The sequence below is a fragment of the Heterodontus francisci genome, chromosome 28 (assembly GCF_036365525.1).
Source record: "Heterodontus francisci isolate sHetFra1 chromosome 28, sHetFra1.hap1, whole genome shotgun sequence".
NCBI lineage: Eukaryota > Metazoa > Chordata > Chondrichthyes > Heterodontiformes > Heterodontidae > Heterodontus > Heterodontus francisci.
The window spans coordinates 27703693-27717318 of NC_090398.1; the positions used below are offsets into that span (position 1 = coordinate 27703693).

Below are 13626 nucleotides of genomic sequence, written 5' to 3' on the forward strand. Positions count from 1 at the left end.
ACACCATTCACAAACATTCACTCCCTCCACCACCGATGCACAGTGGCAGCAGTGTGTACCATCTACAATATGCACTGCAGCAATGCACCAAGGCTCCTTAGACAGCACCTTCCAAACCCACGACCTCTACCAACTAGAAGGACAAGGGCAGCAAATACATGGGAACACCACCACCTGCAAGTTCCCCTCCAAGTCACACACCATCCTGACTTGGAACTATATCCCCGTTCCTTCACGGTCGCTAGGTCAAAATCCTGGAACTCCCTTCCGAACAGCACTGTGAGTGTACCTACCCCAAATGGACTGCAGCGGTTCAAGAAGGCAGCTCACCACCACCTTCTCAAGGGCAATTAGGGATGGGCAATAAATGCTAGCCTGGCCAGTGACGCCCACATCCCATGAATGAATTAAAAAAAAAATTCTCCCTCTAGCTAACAGTGAATAAATGTGTCTGAAATCAACAATTCTGAAAGGCCCGAGACCTTCCGTTGTATAAATCCTCCTGGGGCATAAATGAACAGTATATTAATCTCACCTCTGTGATTATAACAACTCAAACATGACTACAAGGAGGTCATTCAATCCCTCTGTGTCTTAAACCCATTGACCGGCCTTTACACATTGTCTAATTCATCAGTCAGGTCCATCAATATGTTTTCACTTTTCAAATACACCCTCAGCATCCACAGTCGTTTCAGTGAGGATCCAGATTTCCACTTTTCTTACTGGGGGAAGTGCTTCCTGACATCACCCTGATCAGCCTAGATCTGATTGTAACTTTATAACCCTGGTTAAAAGTAAACTTCAACAGAGATGCAGTAGAGTGTGAAAACAGGTGACCTGCTGTGTGAGAAGTAAAAGATAAACACCGTAGCAGAATCTCAGAGGCTCAGATATTGGTTGTGCCGAGGCAAATTAGCTGGATGTTAAGGCCACATCATTTCTACTTGCTTTTACCAGGCGTTCACATTCGAGCTGATAGGAGTCCGAGTGTGGGAAGTCAGAGATTTTGAGATTCTGACCTGGTTTGGGTGGACAGATCGTTTCCTAATTGGACAATTCAAACAATAGTGAGGTCACGATTGAATGAACTCAGTCTCCAGAGGCTTTTCTATCACCAGAAAATATAAGAAGGGATTCCATGGTCAAAACTCTCTGAAACTATTCTCAAATTTGAAGTTGGTAAGAAGTCCTGAGATGTACTTGTTAAGATAATGTATCATTTAATTCAACATCACACAATAACAATTCTCATCAGTACTGTTACATCATCCAGGAGGCAGTGATACAGAGGTGAAGTTTAATAAAACATTTCCAAGTGGAAGTCATTATACAAATCCAGGTGAGTACAGGTAACAAGTCCGTTCATCGACCCCTCAGTTTCCTCAGGATGTTTCACAGGGTCATTGCACCTTTTCACAATCTCATGGTTTACAGTCTCAGGTGATTCCGTTTGAAAATTCAGTCCACAGTAAGTACACAATGTTTAATTTCCATGGTAACACCAGTACCTGCTCCCATGCTGGTGCCAGAAACACGTTAAGTTCAGGATCCTTAAACACTATAAATGCTCACGATCACCCAGACAGAACAGTGGGATTCCTGACTGGCACTTTCCCCATTTCTCCTCTCGCAGTGCTGACCCATCCTGGGTGCACCAGTTTCAGGAACCTCCACAATAGGATACTCCCTCTGGGTGACCCCAGACACTGGGTATTGGTATCTATTGGACGGTGGGATCTATCCAAGCTGAACAGAGCCTGTCTCCATCCTGAACACACACAGGTTCACTTCCCAGCAGGGTCACTGGGTACTGATACTGAGTGTGAACCCTGGATAACGTAATTCCCAAACCCAGGGATATTGAGTGTAATTACCAGTGTCCCACTGCAGCCCAGACTGAGCCCCACCCTGGACCCTTCCTGTCTGTACATTTCCCCAGTGCCCCATTGGGGAACATTCAGTCCCGGATATCCTGCAGAAGCAGCGCTGTGGGGCCGGGCGGCTGAGTCACGTGACCATGTTGCTGGGCCTCTGATGTCACAATGGGAGATGACACTCGCTCAGCTCGAACTAGAAACAGTGAAACAGCCAATAGGATTTAAACCTGGAGCGCGGCCAATTAAAGGGGAAGGACAGAAAATTGGCCAAAAATGTTTATATGGAGAAACCAGTGATGTTTACAAATTGAAATGTTCACACAAACACATCCAGTCCGGGTCTCGTACCCTGCAGCGACTTCAGCTGATTCTCTCCATTTGAACTGAACTGATGCCCCCCTAAACTGAAACAGATTAAAGATTAAACAGGAAATAAACAGACTGAACAATAGTGTAAATAACAGGGAGACTGGGATTAATATTTTAATAATAATTAGAGATATTACTGATAAGAGTGACTGAATCCCATTTATATTTCATTTATTAATTAAACATGAACACAAACACTCACCAGATCTGCTCCAGACTCCTGCAGTTCAGTATGAGGCAGCTGAGAGCGGGGACAGATCGGTCTGTGAAGGAGTTCAATGTCAGGTTCAGAAATGTCAGTGACTGGTTTGTACTGAGAGCAGAGGCAAGATCCTCGGCGCAAGAATCTGTGAGACCGACATCCCGTAGACTGGGGATCAGAGAGAGAAATAACAGGAATCAGTGTAAATCTCCAGCATTCATTAATAACACTATTACTGATATTAATAAATAATAATTAATAATATTAATTAATAAAGATGTTGAAAGGTTCTTCACCATTTCCACAAAGTAGATGGGATTTGAACAAACTAAACAGGAAAGACTGGCAGAGGTCATTGCATCTCACAGGACAAGTACCACCTGCCTCAAACCCGGCAGCCCCCGGTCAGTAAGGTTCTGTCCCGCCACAGTCCACTTGCTTCAATGGGTGCTTGGAGCTCAGGGTCATTGCCTGACAAGTGGACTGTAACACCACACCAAACAGCACGACAAAAAAAGGAAAGAAGGTACCAGCCCTTCGATTTGCAAACTGGAATGTCAGGAATGTGTGTCCTGGCCTGTTGGAAGACCATACACGAATCAACGATTCTCGGAAGACCGCCATCATTAACAATGAGCTCAGTAGACTCAATGCCAGCACTTCATTGCAGCACTTCAGGAGACATGCCTCCCTGCGAGCAGATCTCGAAGAGAGCAAAACTACACCTTCTGCAGGCAGGGATCCTGAAGAACCAAGGCAGCATGGAGTGGGCTTCGCCATCAGAAACTCTTTGCTCAGCATGATAGAGCCACCTTCAAATGACTCGGAGTGCACACTGTCCATTCGACTGCTCACCGCCTCTGGTCCAGTACACCTACTCAGCATCTAAGCTCTAACACTCTGCTCCCCACCTGAAGTTAAAGACCAGTTCTACGAGGAACTCCATAATATCATTAGTAGCATTCCTAATACCGACCATTTGTTCCTGCTGGGGGACTTTAACGCCAGGGTTGGGGCCGACCATGACTCGTGGCCCTCCTGCCTCGGGCGCTATGGCATTGGAAGGATGAATTAGAATGGACAGAGACTGCTGGAGTTGTGTATCAAATCATAACCTCTGCATCACAAACTCGTTCTTTCATACGAAACCGGCATTTCTTTCAAGCCAGCAAGATCGATCTGGAACCTTTTCTGACACTTTTAGTAGAATGTGCATCAGCCAACAATGAACAATTATCTACATAACATTCAATGAGTATGTGATCTTCAGTAAACCCCTTGTATAGAATCTCACTTACAATATTTGACAAATAGAATCCCATATCCACTGTCTCCACAAGGGCCAGTGTGTCAATCAGCTGAAGTACTTTTAACAATCCTTTTTATTTTCTGAGCTTCCCAAGCTGAAGGACAGTATCTCCCATTTTCACCCATCAGTAATATTATGAAACCAGCTGCACTAGAATACCCATCAGGAAGATTAGCATGTGAACCATCGCTAAAAATGACTAGTTTCATGTTCTTTGGGTCACCTAGGGATGGGAACTTAAACACACATTTCTCCAGATTTCTCATCGGGACACAACCCATGTCCACATCTCCACTTCATTCTTCCACTGGTTATTTTTTATACTTATTTGTTTTGTGGGATGTGGGCGTCACTGGAAAGACCAGTATTTGTTGTCCATCCCTAATTGCCCTTGGGAAGGTGGTGGTGAGCTGCCTTCTTGAACCTCTGCAGTCTATCTGGTGTAGGTATATCCACAATGCTGTTGGAGAGGGAATTCCAGGATGTTGATCCAGCAACAGTGAAGGAACGGTGATATATTCCCAAGTCAGGATGGTGTGTGGCCTGGAGGAAAACTTCCCACGCATCTGCTGCCTTTTCCTTCGAGGTGGAAGAGGTCGTGGGTTTGGAAGGTGCTGTTGAAGGAGGCCTGGTGAGTTGCTGTAGTGCATCTTGTATCTGGTACACTCTGCTGCTATTGTCCGTCCCTGGTAGAGGGAGTGAATGTTTAAGGTGGTGAATGGGGTGTTGATCAAGTGGGCTGCATTTATCCTGGATGGTGTTGAACTTCCTGAGTGTTGTTGGAGCTGCCCTCATTCAGGCAAGTGGAGAGTATTCTATCACACTCTTGATTTGTGCCTTGCAGATGGTGGACAGGTTTGGGGAGTCAGGGGGTGGACTACTCGCTGTGACTGGGGGGAAGCAGGGAGAGAGCGACGGGGAGAAAGCGGGGAGGAAGCGGGGAGAGAGCGAGGGGGGGCAAGCGGGGAGAGAGCGAGGGGGGGCAAGCGGGGAGAGAGCGAGGGGGGGCAAGCGGGGAGAGAGCGAGGGGGGGCAAGCGGGGAGAGAGCGAGGGGGGGAAAGCGGGGAGAGAGCGAGGGGGGGAAAGCGGGGAGAGAGCGAGGGGGGGAAAGCGGGGCGAGAGCGAGGGGGGGAAAGCGGGGCGAGAGCGAGGGGGGGAAAGCGGGGAGAGAGCGAGGGGGGGAAAGCGGGGAGAGAGCGAGGGGGGGAAAGCGGGGAGAGAGCGAGGGGGGGAAAGCGGGGAGAGAGCGAGGGGGGGAAAGCGGGGAGAGAGCGAGGGGGGGAAAGCGGGGAGAGAGCGAGGGGGGGAAAGCGGGGAGAGAGCGAGGGGGGGAAAGCGGGGAGAGAGCGAGGGGGGGAAAGCGGGGAGAGAGCGAGGGGGGGAAAGCGGGGAGAGAGCGAGGGGGGGAAAGCGGGGAGAGAGCGAGGGGGGGAAAGCGGGGAGAGAGCGAGGGGGGGAAAGCGGGGAGAGAGCGAGGGGGGGAAAGCGGGGAGAAAGCGAGGGGGGGAAAGCGGGGAGAGAGCGAGGGGGGGAAAGCGGGGAGAGAGCGAGGGGGGAAAGCGGGGAGAGAGCGAGGGGGGGAAAGCGGGGAGAGAGCGAGGGGGGGAAAGCGGGGAGAGAGCGAGGGGGGGAAAGCGGGGAGAGAGCGAGGGGGGGAAAGCGGGGAGAGAGCGAGGGGGGGAAAGCGGGGAGAGAGCGTGGGGGGGAAAGCGGGGAGAGAGGGAGGGGGGGAAAGCGGGGAGAGAGGGAGGGGGGGAAAGCGGGGAGAGAGGGAGGGGGGGAAAGCGGGGAGAGAGGGAGGGGGGGAAAGCGGGGAGAGAGGGAGGGGGGGAAAGCGGGGAGAGAGGGAGGGGGGGAAAGCGGAGAGAGAGGGAGGGGGGGAAAGCGGGGAGAGAGCGAGGGGGGGAAAGCGGGGAGAGAGCGAGGGAGGGAAAGCGGGGAGAGAGCGAGGGGGGGAAAGCGGGGAGAGAGCGAGGGGGGGAAAGCGGGGAGAGAGCGAGGGGGGAAAAGCGGGGAGAGAGCGAGGGGGGGAAAGCGGGGAGAGAGCGAGGGGGGAAAGCGGGGAGAGAGCGAGGGGGGGAAAGCGGGGAGAGAGCGAGGGGGGGAAAGCGGGGAGAGAGCGAGGGGGGGAAAGCGGGGAGAGAGCGAGGGGGGGAAAGCGGGGAGAGAGCGAGGGGGGGAAAGCGGGGAGAGAGCGAGGGGGGGAAAGCGGGGAGAGAGCGAGGGGGGGAAAGCGGGGAGAGAGCGAGGGGGGGAAAGCGGGGAGAGAGCGAGGGGGGGAAAGCGGGGAGAGAGCGAGGGGGGGAAAGCGGGGAGAGAGCGAGGGGGGGAAAGCGGAGAGAGAGCGAGGGGGGGAAAGCGGGGAGAGAGCGAGGGGGGGAAAGCGGGGAGAGAGCGAGGGGGGGAAAGCGGGGAGAGAGCGAGGGGGGGAAAGCGGGGAGAGAGCGAGGGGGGGAAAGCGGGGAGAGAGCGAGGGGGGGAAAGCGGGGAGAGAGCGAGGGGGGGAAAGCGGGGAGAGAGGGAGGGGGGGAAAGCGGGGAGAGAGGGAGGGGGGGAAAGCGGGGAGAGAGGGAGGGGGGGAAAGCGGGGAGAGAGGGAGGGGGGGAAAGCGGGGAGAGAGGGAGGGGGGAAAGCGGGGAGAGAGCGAGGGGGGGAAAGCGGGGAGAGAGCGAGGGGGGGAAAGCGGGGAGAGAGCGAGGGGGGGAAAGCGGGGAGAGAGCGAGGGGGGGAAAGCGGGGAGAGAGCGAGGGGGGGAAAGCGGGGAGAGAGTGAGGGGGGGAAAGCGGGGAGAGAGCGAGGGGGGAAAGCGGGGAGAGAGCGAGGGGGGGGAAAGCGGGGAGAGAGCGAGGGGGGGAAAGCGGGGAGAGAGCGAGGGGGGGAAAGCGGGGAGAGAGCGAGGGGGGGAAAGCGGGGAGAGAGCGAGGGGGGGAAAGCGGGGAGAGAGCGAGGGGGGGAAAGCGGGGAGAGAACGAGGGGGGGAAAGCGGGGAGAGAGCGAGGGGGGGAAAGCGGGGAGAGAGCGAGGGGGGGAAAGCGGAGAGAGAGCGAGGGGGGGAAAGCGGAGAGAGAGCGAGGGGGGGAAAGCGGGGAGAGAGCGAGGGGGGGAAAGCGGGGAGAGAGCGAGGGGGGGAAAGCGGGGAGAGAGCGAGGGGGGGAAAGCGGGGAGAGAGCGAGGGGGGGAAAGCGGGGAGAGAGCGAGGGGGGGATGGCGGGGAGAGAGCGAGGGGGGGAAGGCGGGGAGAGAGCGACGGGGGGAAGGCGGGGAGAGAGCGACGGGGGGAAGGCGGGGAGAGCGCGACGGGGGGAAGGCGGGGAGAGAGCGACGGGGGGAAGGCGGGGAGAGCGCGACGGGGGGAAAGCGGGGAGAGCGCGACGGGGGGAAAGCGGGGAGAGCGCGACGGGGGGAAAGCGGGGGGAGAGCGACGGGGGGAAAGCGGGGGGAGCGCGACGGGGGGAAAGCGGGGGGAGCGCGACGGGGGGAAAGCGGGGGGAGAGCGACGGGGGGAAAGCGGGGAGAGCGCGACGGGGGGAAAGCGGGGAGAGCGCGACGGGGGGAAAGCGGGGAGAGCGCGACGGGGGTGAGTGGGGAGAGAGCGATGTGGGGAATTGGGGAGAAAGCGTGGGGGTAAGTCAGCATAGAGCATAGGGGAAGTGGGCACAGAGCAGTGGGAGAGAAGCAGGGAGAGAGCAGGGAAGACAGCGAGGGGGGGAATCAGGGAGAGAGCGAGTGGGGAAGGCGGTGACAGAGCGGGGAGAGAGCGAGGGGGGGAAGCGGGGAGAGCGCGTGGGGGGGGTAAGCGGGGAGAGAGCGAGGTGGGAAGGCGGTGACAGAGCTGGGAGAGAGCGAGGGGGGGGGGGAAGCGATGACAGAGCGGGGGGAGAGCGAGGGGGGGAAGCGGGGAGAGCGTGAGGGGGGAAGCGATGACAGAGCGGGGAGAGAGCGAGGTGGGAAAGCGGGGAGAGAACGAGGGGGGAAGTGGGGGGAGAGCAGCCTTAAGAACTTGGGGGCGGCTGGTGCGAGTGTGCACTCCTGCTCCCCAGCCCCCGGCCACTGACTGCAGGCCACTCACTCCCTGCTTCCTCCTGCTGTCTTCCCCCACCGCTCGCTCCCCACCCCCCTCTTTGCTCCCCTCTCCCAACCCCTCTTCGTTCTCCATCCCCACTCCCCCCCGCTCTTCACCCACCATCCTCACTCTGGTCGCCCGCTGCCCCACCCCTCCCTCTCTCTGCTCTATCCGCTCCCCCCTACACCCCCCCCGCACCCACCCCGCTCCCTGTCCAGCGATTGTGTGCTGCCAAGGGTTTAGGTTGCCTTTCTGTGATTATTTGAGCAACGCCATCTTTATTCCTGGCAGCTACCCGAATACCGCAGACAGTGACTTTTCAGTGCAGCAGGCTGTATTTACACGTGTCAGTGCAGCGCCACCTAGTGGTTACATTGTCAGCAAACACAGCCTTTTTTTCATAACCTTCGACCTTCACCTTGAGGTGACCATTCTCTGTTACCATATTCTACTCTGGAAATCCAGTTGGTGAAGAATATTGCTGGAGCTAATCTTTACTCAGTCTTACATTAATTTAGAGTTTAGCATTACAAACATACACCTCCTCACTCAACCACACCACAGTATCGATAAGTTCCTCTTTCTATGTGCTCAAGTGAAACCCCAGTTACTGCCCACTACCTGAACGTAATTAATATACAACTAGCACTTACTCCAGTTCCAGTATTTTACAGTCCGGGTTCCTCAGAGCCTCAGACAGTAGTTTCACTCCTGAATCTCCCAGTTCATTATCATTCAGGTCCAGATCTGTCAGTGACTGGTTTGTACTGAGAGCGGAGGCGAGATCTTTGATACAAGAATCTGTGAGTTTGTTATTTTCCAGCCTGGGATCAAAGATGGAGAAATAACAGGAATTAGAGTAAATCCCCAGTGTTTATTAATAACATTATCACTGATGGTGTTATTACTCGAGTAATATGTAGTGCTCAGTAATAACACCAAGGCTGATACTATTAATAATGCACAGTGATTATTAATGACACTATTACTGATATTAATACTAACGTAGTGTCAGATACCCAGTTATTATAAAGGGGGGAAGCGGGAAGAGAGCGAGGGGGGGGAAGCGGGAAGAGAGCGAGGGGAGGGAAGCAGGAAGAGAGCGAGGAGGGGGAAGTGGGTGGAGAGCAAGGGGGGAAAGCAGGTGGAGAGCAAGGGGGGAAGCGGGTGGAGAGTAAGTGGGCGGGAAGCGGGTGGAGAGCAAGGGGGGGGGGAAGCGGGTGGAGAGCAAGGGGGGGGAAGCGGGTGGAGAGCAAGGGGAGGGGAAAGCGGGTGGAGAGCAAGGGGGGGAAGCGGGGGGGAGCAAAGGGGGGGGAAGCGGGGGGAGAGCAAGGGCGGGAACTGGGGGGAGAGCAGCCTGAAGAACTTGGGGGCGGTGGGTGCGAGTGTGCACTCCTCCTCCCCAGCCCCCGGCCACTGACTGCAGGCCACTCACTCCCTGCTTCCTCCCGCTCTCTCCCCACCCCACTCTCCCCACCCCTCTTCGTTCTCCATCCACACTCCCCACTGCTCCTCACCCACCATCCTCACTCTGGTCGCCCGCTGCCCCACCCCTCCCTCTCTCCGCTCCCCCCCAGACCTCCTGCACCCACCCCGCTCCCTGTCCAGCGATTGTGTGCTGCCATGGGTTTGGGTTGCCTTTCTGTGATTATTTGAGCAGCGCCATTTTGGTCCTGGCAGCTACCCGAACACCGCAGACAGTGACGTTTTAGTGCAGCAGGCTGCATTTACACATGTCTCAGTGCAGCGCCACCTAGTGGTTACAGTGTCAGCAAACGCAGCCTTTTTTTGAGAGCCTTCGAACTTCACCATGAGGCGACCGTTCTCTGTTACCATATTCTACTCTGGAAATCCAGTTGGTGAAGAATATTACTGGAGATAATCTTTACTCAGTCTTACATTAATTTAGAGTTTAGCATTACAAACATACACCCCCTCACTCAATCACACCACAGTATTGATAAGTGTTTCTTTTTATGTGCTCAACTGAAACCCTAGTCAATGCCCACTATCTGCACACAATTAATATACAACTAGCACTTACTGCAGTTTCTGTATTTTACAGTCCGGGTTCCTCAGAGCCTCAGACAGTAGTTTCACTCCTGAATCTCCCAGTTTATTATAACTCAGGTCCAGATCCGTCAGTGACCGGTTTGTACTGAGAGCAGAGGCGAGATCTTCGATACAAGAATCTGAGAGATTGTTTTCTACCAGCCTGGTAACAAAGATGGAGAAATAACAGGAATTAGAGTAAATCCCCAGTGTTTATTAATAACATTATTACTGATGGTGTTATTACTAGAGTAATATGCAGTGCTTAGTAATAACACCATTGCTGATACTAATAATAATGCACAGTGTTTATTAATAACACTATTACTGATATTAATAATATACAGTGTCAGATACCCAGTTATTACAAGGGGGGAGAAGCGGGCAGAGAGCGAGGGGGGGGAGAAGCGGGCAGAGAGCGAGGGGGGGGAGAAGCGGGCAGAGAGCGAGGAGGGGGAGAAGCGGGCAGAGAGCGAGGGGGGAGAAGCGGGCAGAGAGCGAGGAGGGGGAGAAGCGGGCAGAGAGCAAGGAGGGGGAGAAGCGGGCAGAGAGCGAGGGGGGAAGAAGCGGGCAGAGAGCGAGGGGGGGGAGAATCGGGCAGAGAGCGAGGGGGGGGAGAATCGGGCAGAGAGCGAGGGGGGGAGAAGCGGGCAGAGAGCGAGGGGGGGAAGCGGGCAGAGAGCGAGGGGGGGAAGCGGGCAGAGAGCGAGGGGGGGGAAGCGGGCAGAGAGCGAGGGGGGGGAAGCGGGCAGAGAGCGAGGGGGGGGAAGCGGGCAGAGAGCGAGGGGGGGAATCGGGCAGAGAGCGAGGGGGGGAATCGGGCAGAGAGCGAGGGGGCGGAGAAGCGGGCAGAGAGCGAGGGGGGAGAAGCGGGCAGAGAGCGAGGGGGGAGAAGCGGGCAGAGAGCGAGGGGGGGAAGCAGGCAGAGAGCGAGGGGGGGAAGCAGGCAGAGAGCGAGGGGGGGGAAGCGGGCAGAGAGCGAGGGGGGGGGAAGCGGGCAGAGAGCGAGGGGGGGGAAGCGGGCAGAGAGCGAGGGGGGGGAAGCGGGCAGAGAGCGAGGGGGGGGAAGCGGGCAGAGAGCGAGGGGGGGAAGCGGGCAGAGAGCGAGGGGGGGAAGCGGGCAGAGAGCGAGGGGGGGAAGCGGGCAGAGAGCGAGGGGGGGGAAGCGGGCAGAGAGCGAGGGGGGGAAACGGGCAGAGAGCGAGGGGGGGAAGCGGGCAGAGAGCGAGGGGGGGAAGCGGGCAGAGAGCGAGGGGGGGAAGCGGGCAGAGAGCGAGGGGGGGAAGCGGGCAGAGAGCGAGGGGGGGAAGCGGGCAGAGAGCGAGGGGGGGGAAGCGGACAGAGAGCGAGAGGGGGGGAAGCGGGCAGAGAGCGAGAGGGGGGGAAGCGGGCAGAGAGCGAGAGGGGGGGAAGCGGGCAGAGAGCGAGGGGGGGAAGCGGGCAGAGAGCGAGGGGGGGAAGCGGGCAGAGAGCGAGGGGGGGAAGCGGGCAGAGAGCGAGGGGGGGAAGCGGGCAGAGAGCGAGGGGGGGAAGCGGGCAGACAGCGAGGGGGGGAAGCGGGCAGACAGCGAGGGGGGGAAGCGGGCAGAGAGCGAGGGGGGAAGCGGGCGGAGCGAGGGGGGGAAGCGGGCAGAGAGCGAGGGGGGGAAGCGGGCAGAGAGCGAGGGGGGGAAGCGGGCAGAGAGCGAGGGGGGGAAGCGGGCAGAGAGCGAGGGGGGGAAGCGGGCAGAGAGCGAGGGGGGGAAGTGGGCAGAGAACGGGGGGGCAAGCGGGCAGAGAGCAAGGGGGGGGGGAAGTGGGCGGAGAGCAAGGGGGGGGAAGCGGGCGGAGAGCAAGGGGGGGGAAGCGGGCGGAGAGCAAGGGGGGGAAGCGGGCGGAGAGCAAGGGGGGGGAAAGCGGGTGGAGAGTAAGGGGGGAAAGCGGGTGGAGAGCAAGGGGGGGGGAAGCGGGTGGAGAGCAAGGGGGGGGAAAGCGGGTGGAGAGCAAGGGGGGGGGAAAGCGGGTGGAGAGCAAGGGGGGGGGAAAGCGGGTGGAGAGCAAGGCGGGAACTAGGGGGAGAGCAGCCTGAAGAACTTGGGGGCGGTGGGTGCGAGTGTGCACTCCTCCTCCCCAGCCCCCGGCCACTGACTGCAGGCCACTCACTCCCTGCTTCCTCCCGCTCTCTCCCCCCACCACTCGCTCCCCACCCCCCTCTCCCCACCCCTCTTCGTTCTCCATCCACACTCCCCCCTGCTCCTCACCCACCATCCTCACTCTGGTCGCCCGCTGCCCCACCCCTCCCTCTCTCCGCTCCCCCCCAGACCCCCCGCACCCACCCCGCTCCCTGTCCAGCGATTGTGTGCTGCCATGGGTTTGGGTTGCCTTTCTGTGATTATTTGAGCAGCGCCATCTTTGGTCCTGGCAGCTACCCGAATACCGCAGACAGTGACGTTTTAGTGCAGCAGGCTGCATTTACACGTGTCAGTGCAGCGCCACCTAGTGGTTAAATTGTCAGCAAACGCAGCCTTTTTTTGAGAGCCTTCGAACTTCACCATGAGGCGACCGTTCTCTGTTACCATATTCTACTCTGGAAATCCAGTTGGTGAAGAATATTACTGGAGATAATCTTTACTCAGTCTTACATTAATTTAGAGTTTAGCATTACAAACATACACCCCCTCACTCAATCACACCACAGTATTGATAAGTGTTTCTTTTTATGTGCTCAACTGAAACCCTAGTCAATGCCCACTATCTGCACACAATTAATATACAAGTAGCACTTACTGCAGTTTCTGTATTTTACAGTCCGGGTTCCTCAGACCCTCAGACAGTAGTTTCACTCCTGAATCTCCCAGTTTATTAAAACTCAGGTCCAGATCCGTCAGTGACCGGTTTGTACTGAGAGCGGAGGCGAGATCTTCGATACAAGAATCTGAGAGATTGTTTTCTACCAGCCTGGTATCAAAGATGGAGAAATAACAGGAATTAGAGTAAATCCCCAGTGTTTGTTAATAACATTATTACTGATGGTGTTATTACTAGAGTAATATGCAGTGCTTAGTAATAACACCATTGCTGATACTAATAATAATGCACAGTGTTTAGTAATAACACTATTACTGATATTAATAGTATACAGTGTCAGATACCCAGTTATTATAAGGGGGGGGAAGCGGGCAGGGAGCGAGGGTGGGGAAGCGGGCAGGGAGCGAGGGTGGGGAAGCAGGCAGAGAGCGGGGGGGGGGGGAAAAACAGGCAGAGAGCGAGGGGGGGGAAAAACAGGCAGAGAGCGAGGGGGGGAAGGAGGCAGAGAGTGAGGGGGGGAAGCGGGCAGAGAGCGAGGGGGGGAAGCGGGCAGAGAGCGAGGGGGGGAAGCGGGCAGAAAGCGAGGGGGGGAAGCGGGCAGAGAGCGAGGGGGGAAGCGGGCAGAGAGCGAGGGGGGAAGCGGGCAGAGAGCGAGGGGGGAAGCGGGCAGAGAGCGAGGGGGGGAAGCGGGCAGAGAGCGAGGGTGGGAAGCAGGCAGAGAGCGAGGGGGGAAGAGGGTGGAGAGCGAGGGGGTGAAGCGGGGGGGGGGGGGGAGCAGCCTGAAGAACTTGGTGGCGGCGGGTGTGAGTGTGCACTCTTCCTCCCCAGCCCCCAGCCACTGACTGCAGGCCACTCACTCCCTGCTTCCTCCCGCTCACTCCCCCCACTGCTCGCTCCCCACCCCTCTTCGTTCTCCATCCCCACTCCCCACCCACCATCCTCACTCTGGCCGCCTGCTGCCCC

At 57.1% G+C, this 13626-nt stretch overlaps 1 protein-coding gene across 17 annotated transcripts in view; it reads right to left on the reverse strand.

Moving 5' to 3' along the window:
• Positions 1–1313: 1313 nt before the first annotated feature.
• Positions 1314–13626, reverse strand: part of LOC137385157 (NACHT, LRR and PYD domains-containing protein 12-like) — a 98489-nt gene continuing 86176 nt past the window's right edge. For 8 of the 17 annotated variants that reach the window (XM_068060108.1, XM_068060110.1, XM_068060102.1 and 5 more), the window contains 5 exons: positions 12643–12813; positions 9869–10039; positions 8478–8648; positions 2452–2619; positions 1324–2279 (listed from right to left, as the gene is read on the reverse strand). In XM_068060108.1, the coding sequence (XP_067916209.1) occupies positions 2123–2279; positions 2452–2619; positions 8478–8648; positions 9869–10039; positions 12643–12813 (838 nt within the window). In that variant the 3' untranslated portion in view covers positions 1324–2122. Of the gene's footprint in view, positions 2285–2451; positions 2620–8477; positions 8649–9868; positions 10040–12642; positions 12814–13626 lie in introns of all 17 variants that reach the window. The other 9 variants (XM_068060118.1, XM_068060117.1, XM_068060115.1 and 6 more) reach the window with 6 other exon arrangements.